This window comes from Rosa chinensis, chromosome 1, assembly GCF_002994745.2.
Source record: "Rosa chinensis cultivar Old Blush chromosome 1, RchiOBHm-V2, whole genome shotgun sequence".
NCBI classification, from domain to species: domain Eukaryota; kingdom Viridiplantae; phylum Streptophyta; class Magnoliopsida; order Rosales; family Rosaceae; genus Rosa; species Rosa chinensis.
Genome location: NC_037088.1, coordinates 61,276,210 through 61,293,235, shown reverse-complemented (window position 1 = coordinate 61,293,235; position 17,026 = coordinate 61,276,210). Strand labels below are relative to the sequence as shown.

The 17,026-nt window shown below is 38.3% G+C and overlaps 2 protein-coding genes across 2 annotated transcripts; both read right to left on the bottom strand.

Annotated features, from left to right (window-relative positions):
- Positions 1 to 8,443: 8,443 nt before the first annotated feature.
- Positions 8,444 to 13,651, bottom strand: LOC112190018 (E3 ubiquitin-protein ligase RNFT1). Its single transcript, XM_024329469.2, has 8 exons — positions 12,745 to 13,651; positions 11,732 to 11,808; positions 11,453 to 11,621; positions 10,951 to 11,039; positions 10,701 to 10,865; positions 10,522 to 10,599; positions 9,587 to 9,690; positions 8,444 to 9,028 (listed from the first exon to the last, which is right to left on the bottom strand). Exons 1-8 carry the CDS (start codon positions 13,352 to 13,354, stop codon positions 8,923 to 8,925), a joined length of 1,398 nt encoding a protein of 465 aa, XP_024185237.1. The 5' UTR covers positions 13,355 to 13,651; the 3' UTR covers positions 8,444 to 8,922.
- A 526-nt stretch (positions 13,652 to 14,177) lies between these two features.
- On the bottom strand, positions 14,178 to 16,834 carry LOC112200847 (hydroxyacylglutathione hydrolase cytoplasmic). The gene is made up of 7 exons (XM_024341853.2): positions 16,694 to 16,834; positions 16,464 to 16,586; positions 16,141 to 16,302; positions 15,648 to 15,726; positions 15,197 to 15,310; positions 14,631 to 14,807; positions 14,178 to 14,449 (listed from the first exon to the last, which is right to left on the bottom strand). The coding sequence occupies exons 1-7, from the start codon at positions 16,738 to 16,740 to the stop codon at positions 14,375 to 14,377; spliced, it is 777 nt and encodes a 258-aa protein (XP_024197621.1). The 5' UTR covers positions 16,741 to 16,834; the 3' UTR covers positions 14,178 to 14,374.
- Between the last annotated feature and the right edge of the window lie 192 nt (positions 16,835 to 17,026).

The following is a 17,026-nucleotide window of genomic DNA, read 5'->3' as shown; positions in this document are numbered from 1 at the left end:
GGGACTCCTTAGAATGAACCCCTTTGAGCCTACGTTGAAAACCTTTGTTTCATCACCCTCACTACCCTACCATGAGCTTAGTACAGGATATCTCTACCCTTGTCTTAAGGACTTAGTAGAGCATGACATAGTATGTAGGGGTGACGATGAAAGACAAGTATGGGGTGGGAAAAATCCAAGAAAAATTTTTTTTGCCTTGAAAAAAAAAAGAAAGAAAGAAAGAAAGAAAAGCGGCAAAAGAGAAGAAAAATTGAAAAGAAAACTCTTGGGAAAATGTTGAAGTGTGGTTTTGGACTTGCAAATTTGTAGAAGGCTCAAAGTTGAAAATTATGCCTTTGTCCATTCCCATGTTGGTTAGAGTGAAGGTTTGGCCCAAAACAATGATATTTGGTCTACAAAAATAATGACATAAGGTGGTCCTTATATGCTCTGCTAGGTCCTTAGGATTTTTTTGTATCCTTAATCTTCATTTCGAAAACCCTAGCTTAGCCCCATTACAACCTGTTTTAAGTGCTGACTTGATCCTTGAGATGGGCAGTCTTTGGTTAGTGGAGTCAGTTACACAGTCGAGCTTATGGTTTAGGTCCATTTGTGCACTCAGTCATTTCATGAGGTCTTTAAAAATTCTTCACTAAATGTGTTTATTGATGAAATATGCAAGCTGTTTGTTGCCTTACAATTTGTTCTCTTGCATATACTTGAGTGTGAAGCTTTTAAGCATAGCCATTTCTGAGAGAAAAATCGAGAGTATGCCCTGTAAGTTTGGATTGGACTTGTTCGAAACATGCTATCATTCACTGTATAACTTAAGTTCTCCATATCTTGCTTAGTCATATGAATGTCACAGGTTTATTAACCATGGAATTATCTTTGTGATTTTGATTAAGTGTTTAACGTGAAAGCCATGAGTTTGGAGTCTCTGAGACAACAGTTAGGAGCAATAGAGTCATTTACTTGCTTTTTGTCAAGTCTTTGTTCTGTTTTGGATTTTTTTTTTGTTTTGTTTTGCTAAGGGACTAGCAAAAGCTAAGTGTGGGGGAATTTGATAGGAGCATTTTAATATGATATTTTAATAGTTAATTCCTCACATTTTGCTTAGTTAATTCCTTAACTGAATCGATTTTAATTCAATTTCTATTTTTAGGTACATTGGAGTAAATGAAGGTGAAATGAGCGTTAGGTCCATAATTACCTAGAAATGATGGAGAAGTATGAAAATGCACTAAAAAGTCAACCTTGAATATTTTCTTACTCCGGCTAGGAGAATCAGAGCCAAGCAAGGAAGAAGGAGCGGCCGCCTGACCAAATGAACTTCAAATGAGCTGAAACCTTCCAGATCCATTCTAGACACCCAAAGGATCATTTCTTATGAAGAGTGCCAGAGAAAAATATGAGTGGAAGGCCTTCAAACAATCAGCCCAATTTTCTACAGAATCAAAACCGGAAAACTGGACCTGTAAGAGGTCCAGCAGCATTTCCGGCCCAACCACATGGATTGAAGCTCTGAAAATTTGTCAGGATGATCTACACTCATAGTGGAACATTTCATATGAAGAAGTCAAAGGCATATAATGAAGTCTTGTTGGAGAAATAATTGAAGGAATAAAGGGGAAGAAACTGACCTGAAAACAGCTCAACACCACATATTCATGTTTCCCACCCACATGAAGAAAGCTACATGCTTTTCTCTTTTTCCTTGGATATATTTTTTCTACAATCTCTTTAATAGATCATCATCACTTCCATGTTGCTGCACCTTCATGCTTTGCTTTCATTTCATCATTTCTCTTTCTTTTCCATTTTTTACAAATCACTTTCATACTCCACTTTCATTATTTTTCTTCCACTCATCATTTCACTCTTCTTTTTCTTCCCTATATAAACACCTTCTCCTCTCATTCTAAAACACATTCCTTCACCCATTTCATCTCCTTGTCTCACCATTTCCTCTCCATTTTCCTTAGTTTCCATTTTCCTTAGTCACAAATTCCTTCATCCATTCCATCTCCTTGTCTCACCATTTCCTCTCCATTTTCCTTAGTCACCATTTCCTATACCAATTCCTTCATCCATCTCATCTTCTTTGTCTCTCCATTTCCTTTCCATTTTCCTTCTCCATTCTCTAGTTGCAAAGTTCTGCGTTTTCAAGCAAGGAGAGGAAGAAGAAGAAGGAGCCGTGAAGATCATATCCTCCATCATCCACCTTGAAGGCTTGCTTCCAAGATTCAAGATCCAACCATCTAGCTCTCCATCTCCATCTCCCCTCACGGTGTAATTCATTCTTTTTCCTTGTAATGATCTTTTGTTTTCCTTGTTTGAATTCATATGAACTTGTTTCTAGTTAACAATAATGTTTAGGGTAAAGTTTAAACCCAACTTCTATGTTTAAATAAAGAATTTCGAATTCTATAATTGTGATTCTAAGTTGCTTATGTGAGTTTGTTCGATTAAATTTGCTTTACAGAAAACTTTTATATGTTTATCTTATTTGGGTCGACACTTATAGGATTTGCATGTAATTGGTGCTAGGTTTAAGAACATGAAATCGACTTTTCGTTTTGTGTAAACTTGAATCAAAGTAGTAAAGGTTTTGGACAAAAATCGAATTCAATTGAAGAGGATTGCAATTAGGTGAACTTATTCATACTAAGTTGTACACTTGAGTTGATAGCCTTTCTCTATGTGTAATGCATTAAACATGACATGATTGACTAGCTTTCTAGGGTTTGATTGCATGTTTAATAGGATTAATCTAGGTGCTTTCGCTTAGATTAATTAGCATTGAAAAGTAAAATATGGGAAATCGTTTGCTTTCGAATGTTTCACATGATCAACTCCTTTCACATGACTTGGAAGAACAATGTAGGGTTAATTCGAATTCAATGATAAACTTGGGTTTAATCTTTGTTTCTTATGTTTCATTCTTGTACATGTGTTTTTATATTTTCTTTATCTTAATTTTCAATTCTATAATTCTTAAACCCCCCTTCCTTTTTATTTTGTTACTTGTATATATTTCTATTCTTTACTTTATTTTTGTAAATAATACTTTATTATTTTAATTCTTTATTTGTTTATTCAATTGTATATATTTATTCTTTATTTTATTTTTGTAAATAATACTTTTCTTTATTTGTTACACAATTACATGTGTACCCTCAATCCCCGGAATAGAACGATCCCTATTTGCTTATACTACTAACGATATTTCAGGGTTAAATTGTGCGCTTGCTTTGAGCGACATCATCCTCGATATTGGTTTTTGTGTACACGGCTCCCGTCGTGCCCTGTATCGGGTCATGGTTCGCATCTCGGCCTGTGGTAAGTTCTTCTGTTCAGATTCGTACTGATCGTGTGTCGCGTCAATGGGAAGAAGCCATGGATGTGGTGCTTTCCTAGATCTGGTCTACCTGTAGTGCTTTTCGTCAGAGTGGGGAAGAGGCTGCGTTCCCATTCTGGTTTGGGACGGCATCGAGATTCCGACCAAGCCTGGCTCGACTGAAATCAGGTTTAGGGATGGCGACGAGGTGGTTGGGCGAGGAACTCGAGTTAGACCATCGTGGTGGTGGGGAGCTGCTGACACGGGGTTTGTCGGAGTCAGGCTCGGTTAGTCAGAGCCCCTCCGATCTGAGAGGGGACTGGGTGTGGCAGAGCAATTGCGCAGTCCCGGGTTGAACCAAGATCCGCTCCACAGAGGGCGGCGCCGATGAAGGTGTTTGGCTGCGAGGTGACGAGGGTGAGATCGGTTTGGGCGAGATCCATGTTCCGGCTGATGGTATGGGTGGCGGAGGGCGGCTTCGAGTTGGTGGGTTGGGATACCCTTTATGCGACGAAGAGCGGTGGAGCAGAGATCAAGGCCGAGGTCAGGGATGGCATGGGTGCCAAGAGTGATTTTGGGTGCCCATAGCAGGCTGTGGATTTGGGCCTTTGCTCTGTTGGACTGCCCAAGGGTTTTGGAGTGGGTTTTCATTCTTAGGGCTTTGCAAATGGTGTATGAGCCCATTGCTGTGCGGGTTCGCATTTGGGATCCCGGAGACGTTCTAGGGATCTTAAATTGTTATGAGTTTTGGATATGCTGCTTTGGTTCCTTAGGTAGAAGATTGCTCTCTATTCAGCGCATTTTTTTGCGTGGAGTAGGCAAGGTCGGTCACACTACCGGCCGTCACCTTGATAGACGGTTACCCTCTATTCGACGCATATCTTTGCGTGGAAGTATGGTCGACTATACTATTGGTACCATTTTACATAGCATGAGCTCTGTCTGGTGCCTCATCAAATGCTTAATTGCATCCCTTCGTACCCTTGCTAGGTTTTATTTCTGATGCTTTGTTGCAGCTAATATTTTTCTTACTATTTTATATTTTGATGTAGTTTCTACATCTATCAGTTGTAATTTTTATTATGTTTATTATTAATAAAATTAAATTGACAGTTTCTCAAAAAAAAAAAAATTAACTCAAAAAAAAATATATAATACACACACACACGTCCCTTAGCTCCACACATGTTAATTGACTTTTATTTTTATTTTTTATTTTTTAAATTAAAAAGTTATGGCAATTTTTCTCTTAATTTTGGAGAAGCTTCTCATTTTTTCATAGGAGGTATTGTAATTTTTTAAAATATGATATAATCTATTAACTATCTTATCCTCATATAAAAATAATTTATTTATTAATATTTATATTATGTGAGGGCATAAATGGTACTTCAAAATTTTAACCATTCCCTCAAAAATTGACTTCATAGGCCCAATACAATTTGGTCTAGTGGCATAAGTCTCCCATTTGTAAGTGGGAGGTTGTGAGTTCGACTCACAAAAAGACTAGTTATTGATATGATAAAAAAAATTTCATAGTAGTGTGTTTGTGTGTGTGTGTGTGTGTGTATATATATATATATACAATTTTTATCAATAACGGGGCTCCGTTTTGAAATTAACGTGTGAAGTTCGAGTTTGTGGTCACTTTTGGGTCGCATATCCACATCTCGACCGTTCAGTTTTTAGGTACTACTGTGTAAATCATCTCTACAAATTTTCAACAAAATTGATGATTATTAAGGTATCTAACTAGCTTGAACCAATGGACGGACTGAATCTGTCAACCTGAATCATACTAGCTTTAAAGCAGTTATCAATGCCTTAACGATTATCATTTGGGCTGAAAATTTGCAGAGATGATCTATATATTAGTACCTAAAAACTGAACGGTCGAGATGTTGATATGCGACCGAAAAGTGACCAAAAACTCGAACTTCACACATTAATTTCAAAGCGGATCTCCGCTCTGGATATGATCTGTATATATATACATACATACATACATACATATACATACATACATACATACATACATACATACATATATACATATAAGGCCCGATCTAGTGAGAACCTTTTTATTTTAAGAATTTGAAGATTTTCACTATTTTACACTGGTATATGACCTAATTTAATGATCTCAACTGTTTATTAATTAGATTTCTATGTTAGAATTGTGTCTACAAAAAATAACCAAATCTATAATAATTTGGTCATTCAAAATTGTGTGATTAAATGTGTTCCGTTAGATAAAATTAAAATGAATATAAAATAAAAACATCCTCATTTTTCAAGTGTGTGTATATATATATATATAGAGGCATTATACACGTATATATTCAACCGACAACCCACGTCTCTCTTATGATTTTTACTCTATTCTCACAGTCTCATTGCAGCTTGGTCTCTGCCAACAAATCAATTCGATTCTTTAATTTCTCAGCAGAACAGGTTGCTTGATGCTGAAAAAGAAATAAACTAAAATGAAAAGAGAAAGAGAAAAGAACATGTAGGTTAGCGACCAGCAATGCCCTTTATGTCATGTTCTATCAAAGCATCTCTGCAACTTTATTGAGTTTATTCTCTTCCACATGAGTGACTTTAGATTTTTCATATAGAACTCTTCACCTATCGGTTGTAATTAGGTTTTGGGCGTGGGGGTAAAAGTTACTATTGAGAAGAAGAGAAATTGAGGAAATGATGGGGTAAGCGGACAAGGCAAGGTTTGTGTAAGACCATTTGACCGTTGGATTGGTTAGACTAGCTAGTGGGAAGAGGCCACCCATGGCTAAACACAGTAAATATCGTATTCTCTACTCCTTGAAAATGTGTCAAATTTTTTGAAGTAATCTTATTTTTACACATGTTTTTTTATCGGTAACCAATCTAATGACCAGGTGGTCTTAGGGCATCTCCAACCCTAGTGTCAAAAACTGTTTTGCTTCTCCAATTCAAGTCCAGCATCACCATCTTAATAGAAAAAGTAGTCAAAAACTCAAAATGACCCCCGAGTCAAAAGCTTAGTCATTTTGACTAAGTTTTGTAGAATTAAAGTCAACATGGAGAAGAATGCAGAGGAGGTGAGCTCTATGATTCATTGAGATTATACTATGGCTTTTGACTAAAGGGGGTTGGAAATGCAAAATTTGAATGAAGAGTAATGATACTAGGGGTGTCAAATTCACAAAATGACTATAATTTTCGACTAATAGATTGGAGATGCCCTAACATTAGACCTTCTTGGCAAACGAAGAAGTTCATCATGTTGTCCAATTAAGAATTTATTAAACAAGTTTTAACTACCCTGTTTTTCAGAGATTAGCCAATTAGGGTAGTACAAGTACTACTTTCCCCTTCCTTTCACGGTAACAACGTGGACGACTAACCATCGTGACAGTTTTGTACCTCCACACTCTTGATGGTCAATTCGATCTCAATGAAATCAAAATAGAAGTATAGAACTGCTAATTTTTGACACTCATAGTCTCATAGACCTCATTTCATTGTTTGCAGACTTCAGTTACGTACTTATGCAACTTCTCCAACCTACACACCTCCATAATTGTGGTTTCGGCACATTGATAGACTAGATATGACAGTGAAGAACGTGCGTAGCATCAATGAGACCACAAGATCGAAGTTTTGAAGTTATTTTTTACAAAATTTCCTTTAAAACTTTGCGGCCGTTCAGAATGTGTTCAAACGACTCTAGCTACTAACGGCACTAGAACGTCATTGACACTTTAGTAGGCTGCAACATGTGAAAACTATAAAACCTAGGAAGAAACTAGACCAAGCTAGCCCAAAACACACAGCCGTGAAAATATGATTGGCCTTACTAGTTACTCGTATTTGATTTTCAATTACATGCTGCAATAGTTCCACTCAGGCATGGTCTAGACAGTACTCGGTGGAAACCAGCCGGGCATCATCGATCTGTGCATTTAATAGGTATCGTCTTCTTTGCCATCATCACACTCACTCTGTTCGTCTGAGCCTCTGAGTCTTCTGAAGACTACTGGGGTCTGATCGATCAGACTCCATTGCTCATCGTGCTAGACAGGTGCACAAGAATCAAATCAATTAGCAAAAGGACAGTGAGTGTCCTGCACTGCTCGCCACCACACAGCGGCCAGCCCCCATGAAAACTCACTGCGATTCTCTGAAACCAAGCCAAGCCAAAACTACTACAGTAGTACTAGTACTAGCTAGTTATGGTTACCAGAGAAAATATGTCCTTTTCCATATTTGCTTTCTAACTATTTTGATCCAACAATAATGTTTTGTGTTCCAAGTGTTAGAAACTAAACGTTCCCAGGAAGTTGACGATGAAAATCTGTGTAGACGGTCAAAGCTTCATGATCATGCAGGGTGAAAGAGGTTTGCCAAAAGCGTGGTCCCGAAACACAGAAATGAAGAGGGTCTAGAAAATAGTGTGTGAATGTGTTGCTTTCCAGCTATAACAGACATGACTATGACAACATGACGGTGACCACGGCTCGATCCCTACAGCCGTCCTACTGTGGGGAGCAGCAGCCAGGCCAAGTCCTTTTGATAACATATCTGGAATATCTATGTACATGTGATCCTGCTTATCTGATTACTTGATACCCGGCATCAGTCCATTCCAAGCCGTTTACTATCATGTTTGCAAGAGGTTCAGAGTTTCGAAATCTTCATATGCAAGTTTCGTTTGAGCTTAAAGGAAAGGAAAATTTATAAGGGATCATGGGTTTTAAATATTTATCCACTAAGTTTCTTTACTTAGTAAAAAAAAAGTCTTAATTTTCGTTTGATATATATTGTCAACTTATTTTGTTATTGCGTACACTTTTTGACATGACAGTAGTGAGCATAGACAACTTGGTTGACTATAAATCAAAGCAAAAACCATTACAGGACCACCACAAAGGTCTCGCAGTCCCCATTGTGGGTTCTGACTATGGAGCTATAGGAAACTATTGACCACTAATTCAAATATCAGAGGTGCAAGGATACCTCCATTCATTTCACTGATTTCAGCTTGGACTCGACGACCCTGGTTACATTTGTTCATTCCCTGAGTATATAAATGCTTGAAACTGCGAGGACACATCAGAAAAATAGCAACCCAAACCAGCATTCAGCTTTAAAGTTTCAATAGTCTTTTTCAACACATTGTGAAGGGAACAAAAGGGTTTCTAAAAACCTTGATTCTTCTTTGTAACAAACTCATCAGATTAAGATATTTCACATTACATTAGTGGAGAAAGAGAAGGAGAAAAAGGAAGCATCATAGATCTATACAAAGGAGATAACATATCAAGGATGACCCCATTACCCCATTCATCAGAGGCACGTTTTGTAGATGGAGATGTAGTGATCATGTCATCTGTTTTCTCATCTATTTGGCTCCAGGATGACCTCATGATTGCAACACATTGACATAATACCAAACCACATCTCGCTCTAGTGATAATACCTACCATCCGATTTCCTGGAGCCAACCTAAAGATACATTGTTATCAGATTACATTCATTTTTTTTATAACAAGAACAAAACGTGACCGTTTCAAGAATGCTGCTCATATATCTACGCTATGATAGTCAGGACTTAGATTTCAGAAGAACTGGAAAAATAAACTTGTTGATCCATCCCCAAACGTTCGCAGATCTGCAGGTTTTACCACTGCCCGGCATAGAGGGCAAGTTCTTTCTCTCTCAAACCTAAAAAGCAAGCAATTGGCGGTCAGTCAATGGAGAGTAAAGATGATATGAGAATGCATTTGTTGACTAAAGAAAAACTAGTGTAAAAAGTTGAAAAAACAAATAACCTAGTCATGGCCAGTCTGGTTTCTACGCTTCTGTTACCAGTAGTTGGATCCGAACCAAAACTTACCAGAGGAATTTTATTAAAGAACTTACTAATGGGATACAAGTGTTTCTACACAATTTTACAAAGTTATACATTCCAAGTTAACAATATGAATTTAGATAATGTAGCTCTAAGCAATGGAAGTCTATACAACCAGTTCTGCTGAAAATTTTGGTGGTATCAAGGAAAAACTTGCTCTTCGCTTTCTTATTCAGGGAACACCAAGTGTTAAAACATCATGGCATTTTATTTATAATTCTTCCTATTTAAGGGTTTAGGATGGTCATCATTAATACTTAAAAAAAACACACGATGAGCCAAAAAGGAACTCAACTTTTCAGTATTTCTAATAAAAACATTGTGACCAATTATATATAAACTGGGTAAGAAACAGAAGGCAGAAAACTAACCATTCGGAAACACAGTCCTCGCAGAAGATGTGTTTGCAGCGCAACAGGATAGGAGCATGCATCTTCTCCTGGCAAATGGCACAAAGGTCTCCTGCTGCATTTACCTGCATTGAAATACTTGTGAGCAAGAAGACAAAAAGTAAAAAGCAGCGGTTTTGACTATAAGACAACATTCAAGATGATCTATTGTACACAGAAGTAAGAGAAGACACAAATAAGAAAACTCGTAACCATGAAGGTGTTTCCTAGGGCATGAGAAAGATAATGTTTTACATCTCCCAACCAAATAGCATCTTAGTTTCTAAAATTCAATATCAAGACACAAATATTGACCAATTTACCCACACTGGTAAATAAGCTTCCACCTTTCAATTTGACAAGGTGGAGCTCATTTGACCATTGCGTAGACATACATATGTATATATATACTATGCACAATACATAAATATGTATTCATATATTTATGTTCAACACACACACACACACACATCATATATACGTGTGTGTGTGTGTGTGTGTGGACATTGAAAATCATCTTTGCTTGAAAATTCTTATCAGTAAAAGAATCCTCAAAGGTTGGATTTGAGTGTAGGAAAGAAGCCTCAAACTTGTCCCAGAAAAAAGGGAAATAAAGTAAAGGATGTGCAACAATTTCAGGATAAGGCACACCCATAACAATAGGCAGCAAGAGGAAATTAATAGAACATTAAATGACCTTAAAGAATAAGCAAGTTAACGGTTACGCAGTTGAATAGCTTCAAATTTGTTGAAAGGACAAGAAAACTATGACTCGTTTAAAGATTAAAAATGAACAAGATAGAGAAGAAAAGATGGGTAGTTACAGATAGCCTATAGATGGCATGATAGAATAATAGCTAGGGGCTTTGACCATCCAGCTTCCAAAGTAAATCGGAACCATTAGTTAGATTTCATACCTGTTCCAATGTTGCATGGGACCCATAATGGATATCTTTTCGTGATAATGCCCTTATAGAAGCAAAAAAGGATTGGACCTAAAAAGAAATGAAATATTATTAAATGTAGATGCGACTCAAGTGCCACGAAGTAAAACATCATCTTCCAGTACAACAGCTTATTACATAAATAGAATTACCTTCTCAACAACAGATGTTAGCTTAAAAGTCAAGTATAATCCTGTAATAAGTGATGAGAAGAGGCTTCCATATTCTTTGTTCAGGAAGAATCTGTACCAAACAGGTGCTGGTAATAAGGCACGGTACAGCAGCAGCGAATACTCAACTACGGTTAACATTTGACCCTTCATAATGAGACAACAACTGTCAGAAAGTTATTACAAATTAAGAGATACTTGCAGATTATATGCTTATAAAAATTTACGTCACCTGTCGACGATAGTTATGCCCTCTTCCATTCTTGTAGTATACAAGCAACAAACACTTGAAAGCCATCGTTGCCTGTCTCACCAATGTATCTGAAAGTAACAGAAGTTAGATAACTCCCCTCCCATGAAGTCAAATAAAAAGTAAATATTGCACAGTAAGAGAAGTAGCATAAAATAAAACCGAAGAGAGAAACATAGAATATTAACATCTATATAAAAAAAGTATAGAACCAGAAAACGCAACTGCTCAGATAGATTCCAAGTAGAAGCAAAAGGAAGAGGCAACAAAACCTACTTAATAAAGCAGTTAATCACCGGACGAGTTAAATAAATGTTAAATTGGGGACTTCAATGCAAGTAAAATCCCTACTGAAATTCTGTTTTAACATCTGTAACACATTCTCCTGTGAAGCTTGTAATAGACAACAATATAATCTATATCTAAAATAGTAGCATGATAATTTTGTTCACTGAAATACTAGAAGAGTAAACTGTCAACATACCATTTACCAAAATGATGAATATTGCATGCCAGAATGGTGGTATGGCTTTTGGAGGAAGCATTGCCAGCGGGTATAAAAGATCGTCATTTCGATACCACCAGTAAACACCAACCACATGAAGCATAAAAACAACCGCAATGCCCACAAGAAAAGAGATTTTCCTGTCTCCCTACAGAAACAAACAATGTCTGAGCTTTTTAGTCTGTTTCTGAGCAAATTCTAGAAGGGGTGAAAGGATAGATAAACGAAACTAATAAAACCAAAGGCAACTTCACTCACCTTTAGAGCCGTCTGCTTCCTAACAATGTCATTTGACCTATACATGACAGCTGATATCCATATAGTGACAAAGAAACCTGCAAGTTACCACCCAAAATTAATTACATGAACAGATAGAATAGCACTCAAATAATGAAACCAAATCATAGTTAAACCACTTAGGCTTAGGTGAAGAAGTCTTTACCACTCATTTACAAACTGCCATTTTACAGTTGAATCACATTACTTAGGGAGAAAGGGTATCCTTCCATTATAACATAAAGATTCAGACTTGACCATTGTTAAGACTAAAAATGTAAAAACCATATTCCTTGTTTAGGACAACTTGTTCTCAAGATTTGAAGTGTTTGTGTATAATGCTACAGCCTCTTGCATTCGCATGCCTTTGATATTTGATTATAACCATAAGATAATGAGCTCTGTATGGCCTTCAATTTCTATTTATGTTGCAAATATTAGAAATAGTTTCTCTACATTACTGTTACTGTTACTGTTATTAAAGAATGCAAATGACACAACAAAGAAAATCCTAGCTCCCATCCAAATTGTAAAAAGCCAAGCCATAGCTGCATTAGTGTTTTTCCCCTCACAATCTAATCAGAAACCATATTCTACTAAAGACTGCATCTTGTTTATGCTTCTCTAGATAAAATAGCTCTTCTAAACCCCGATAAACCAAAAACAAAACACTCTGCATTCAAACTAGGAATAATTCAGGCCGCCCATATATGCATTCAAACTAGAAATAGTTTCTCTACATTAATGTGATTAATGTTATCAAAGAATAAGGAATGACAGCCAAGGAAACCAAACTTAGTGTTTGTATCCCCCCATACAATCTAAGCCGAAACCATTATAAGTATGCTAAAGACTGCATCTTGCATATGCTATTCCAAATAACATAGCTCTTCGAAAACCAACATAAACAGAAAAGAAAACACTCATTCCATATATGCATTCGGAACTAGCACCAATCATCAACCTTGAGTATAAACTAGTGAACAAGTTAGTACCTTGCAAATGCTGACGGATGAACACAACGAGTAAGAGCAGCGAAAACGGAAGAACCTGCTCAATCCACCTGGCTACCTGTTGAATATCATATCTCTGGTAAGCCGAATCCCTAGAATTCTCTTCCACGCCATTCCCAGCCTCCCCGGCCTCATGTTCCGGCGACGACGGAGCCACCAAGGGGACTCTCTCATCCATCCCGGCCTGATTATCCACCCCTTCCACCCCTCCATTCTCCTCTCCACGCTGCCCTTGCAACGCCGTCGTTTCGTTACTATTCCCGCGGTCCTCCTGCTCCCCGGCGCCGATAATCCGAATCGAAACCTCCCCCGCGTTGCTAGAGCCGCTGGTGCAGGCCGCAGGGGAATGCGGCCGCGAATCGGCGACGACGCCCGCGTTGACCACCGGAGCGTCGCTCTCGTGGCGCGAGGACGACGAGGTAGGCGAAAGTATGCCGGAGTAATCTAACAGAAAAGAAAGCGGCGACTGGAAAAATCGCAGCGCCGGGAATTGCATAGAGCCAAACGACGTCGCACGATCCTCACCACCACCACCACCACTACTGTTCCCTCCACTGCTCGCACTGCTCCCATTGCCGGCCGATGCCTCCATCAAACAAAAACCCTAGCCTCTCTTCTTCCTTAATTCTCCACCTTTTCCGTACTGAGCAAGAATCGGAGACACAGAGAGCGAGAGAGAGAGAGAGAGAGAGAGACAAAGCGATGGCGTTTTGGTTCCGTCGGCGACGACGATCGGAGGCGACCGTTGAAGAAGAAAAGGTCAAAACTTCAGTGAGAGAAAATTTGGGGGAAAAAAAGGTTTTAGAGAGAGAGAGGAGAACTGGTTGCAAAGCTTTTCAACAAAAAAAAATCGGAGATCAACCTCTTCGCCAAGTAAACATCAGAGATGCACTAATTTAATGCTTTTTTTATTTTCAGGTTTCTTGGCCGTAACGTGTTGACCGTAATTACATTCCGCGTGTCGAGAACAACTCCTATAGGACGCCCCCGTCAAGTTAGAGCTCCAGCCAACCAATCAAAGGCGTTCTATTTGGTTTGTAATTTGTATGATAGCAAAAGTACCCCAGACTGTAGACGTGGCGAGATATTAGTGGCGGTTAGATAGTTCCAATGGTCTGACCGTCATTGACGGTCTGCTCCCGCGTGTGCCGTTTGCACACTTTTTTTTTTCGGCGAGTTATATTGTTTAATGAGGGTCATTATCTAGACAACTAAACCTCTACTGCTAGCTTTATTAATTTCCTATTCGCCCACATTCTTAGAAAATTAAGAAGAATATGTCATGCATTACACACTATGATCATTAAGAAAGACAAGGCCCATTTGCATTTTTCTTGGTTTTGTTTTCGGTCAAAGCATTTTTCTTGCTTTAATGTTCAAAACGGATTTAAAGCGTTCCTCTCAAGAAACAGAAAAAAAGAAGCAGAAGAAATTAAAGCGAGAAACTGAGAATGCTGGTCCTGCAAGCCAACTACATCACAGAAACTGTATCACTTAGCGTTGTCCATGCCAAAAACATACAAAAGGTTTTACTTTCCATGAACAAATTCTACAACTTCTTATTGCAGAAACGATGAGATGACACACGGGATGTTTGTAAGTAGATTGTCGATTAGCCCCTCCAATTGTCCTTCCTCTGCCTTATCTCACGTAGGGCGTCCACAGCATTGTGGCAACCGACCTTCTCCTGTAAAACAAGTAAATTACTACTTAAGATAAGCTGTTTCAACACATGGATCGCTAGTACCAAAATTTCTTAATATGTTCAAACACCAGTTTTTATTCATACGACTTATATAGTTACATAGTGAATTGTCCTTTCAAAACCATGAAAAGGGGCCTTGTAAACTAAATGAGAATAAGCAGACCTGAAGCTCTGGCAGATCAGCCCGCACAAAAGGGTTTGTTTCCATCTCGCTCTCAATGGTTGAGGGAACCGTCGGGAGACCTGCTTCCCGCTGCTGCTGTGCCCAGGATAACTTCTGCTTTATCTTGGCATTGTCTGGTTCTACTGTCTCAGCAAATTGCAAGTTCTTCACCGTGTACTGGAACAATACAACAATAATTCATTAAGTACGGCAGAGATCATAAGCTGTGATATCTATAGGAATTTGGCTGCAGCATAAATAACTCAATTCATCCATGCAAGTACATCAAAAATTGTGTCCCATAAGCATCGCTGTATGCAATACTATGTGGCCAAGTACTCAGATTTCAAGATGAATGTAAAAAACATCATCAATCCTATAGTTAGTTCCTCATATATATTGATACTTGCAGTTGAAATTATTCCCACGTTAAACAACCTACTCCAACTTGTTATCTACTACTGCTCAGATGAATTTAAAATATCCCCATTCTGATATTATGAAACCCTTGAAACAGCCCCTTACCCAAAGGAAAGAAGCAAAAAAGTATCAGACTCTTCTTTTACCTCATGACCACAGTAAACTCGTGTAGGCTTTGGCAATGAAGCCAAAGTTACGCATAGTGACTGATGCATCTGTTCAGCTGTTCCTTCGAAAAATTTGCCGCAACCAGCAATAAACTACACATAGAGTAACAACCACAATCAACTGCTTGCATTTTTATAAGTAGACATAAAGCAAGGCAATTGACAAACTTTTGCAAAATCCCAATTACGCCCAAGGCTTCCTTATAAGGGCATCAATTGGGTTCGAGTGTTCCAAAATATCAAACTACTTGATATCATTTCAACGGGACATATGTGAGATTCACTTCATAGTGCAATACAATAACTCATTTCTCTTGCACAGTGCATTCAGACAAATTAGACTCTTGGAAATAGGTACCCTAAAGGGCTTTTCCTGACATCTGCTGATATTTTTGGTTGCAGAGAAACTAAAGCTTCTTTCATAACTTACCAGTGTGTCTCCGGTGAAAACAGCTGGTTCCTCTCCCTCTTTGCTTGTCACGTAATAACTTATGTGACCTTTGGTGTGACTGATGAGATCAAACAGAAAGAAAAATTAAAAACCTCGAAAAATAATTCATACATAGACAATCTCAACCACCAAATAACAATTACGCTAAGCAAGTAGCAAACTAGAAGTTACAAAGGTGGCATGGGAGCAACAAATCTAAGTATTGATTGGACTCGGTTCTGTTTCCCTTATATTGCAATGTTTAGATTCTAAGTCTCTAGTACATCGTGGGAAGGAATTAAGGGTGTCTTGCATTAAAAAAAAAACTACGGTGTCTCACTGCTTTCATAAGTTCAAAACAACCGCACAACAGAGAAGCAATCATATGGCACCACAGTTGAAAAATGCAAGGAATTACTCCAGTATAGCAGATTTAAGTCTTTAACAACACAATACAATTCCGAATATGCAGTAGACGTAGTGAAAACCATACCAAGGTGTGTGAAGCGAGAGTATTTGAGTATCAGCTCCGAGCGAAATCTTATCACCATTGTCCACCTTATCAGTGCAGCCCTTCACATTATCAACAGAACCCCCATACACTTTAATGCCAGGCACCAACTGCTTTATCTTCTCATTTCCTCCGGCATGATCCCTATAACATATAAACAGCGAAACACACCATTAAAATCAAGTCAAATTTGCTCCAATCAAAAAGTACATAGCGACTTAGTGATTCAGATTACCAAACTAATACACATAACAGAAACACAGTAAATTTCTGAATTGGATCAACAAGGGTGAAGCGGACAGTACCAATGGTGGTGAGTGGTGAGGACGAGTTTGACTTGGGCACCGTGGTCTTGGGCTGCTTTAAGAACCTTTTCGGGTTCAACAGGATCCACAACCGCGGCTTCTTTGGTGCTCTCGTCAATAATTCTGATTCACCCAAAACCCAAAACAAAACACCAGCCATCAGTAAAACCCCTAACAATCAAAGAATGGTGATTGAGATGAAATTGAAGAGGGGGGGGGGTTTGGCTTACAGGTATGCGTAATTGTCTTCCAAGCAAGAAACGTGATGGATTTTCATCTTTGATTAGTAACAGTGCAGCTGAGAGCTCGAGCAGTCCAGTTGGTTCTTGAATGCGAATACGAGTCAATCGGGTACTCGTTAATATAACCTAAGAGCGCCACGTGTTTCATTCTACACGTGTCAGCAGTAGAGCCTGCCATATCGCATGATTGAGTAGATTGTACAAATTTCAGTTCTTTTATCTCGATAAATCTACCGAAATTTAATCAAGTGATGTTAATGTTGTTTTTTTTGGTCAGGAGGAGGTCGTTGTATTTCTTTATTATTGATATAATAAATAAAA

Coding starts and splice junctions, on each gene's coding strand:
- LOC112200847 (XM_024341853.2), bottom strand. CDS start 16,740: ATGAAAATCCATCACGTTTCTTGCTTGGAAGACAATTACGCATACCT. Junction 14,808..15,196: donor GAGTTTACTGTGGTCATGAG/GTAAAAGAAGAG, acceptor GTATTGTTCCAG/TACACGGTGAAGAACTTGCA. Junction 14,450..14,630: donor CTGATCTGCCAGAGCTTCAG/GTCTGCTTATTC, acceptor CTTGTTTTACAG/GAGAAGGTCGGTTGCCACAA.
- LOC112190018 (XM_024329469.2), bottom strand. CDS start 13,354: ATGGAGGCATCGGCCGGCAATGGGAGCAGTGCGAGCAGTGGAGGGAAC. Junction 10,600..10,700: donor TAACATCTGTTGTTGAGAAG/GTAATTCTATTT, acceptor ATTTCTTTTTAG/GTCCAATCCTTTTTTGCTTC. Junction 9,691..10,521: donor CCCATGCAACATTGGAACAG/GTATGAAATCTA, acceptor ATTTCAATGCAG/GTAAATGCAGCAGGAGACCT.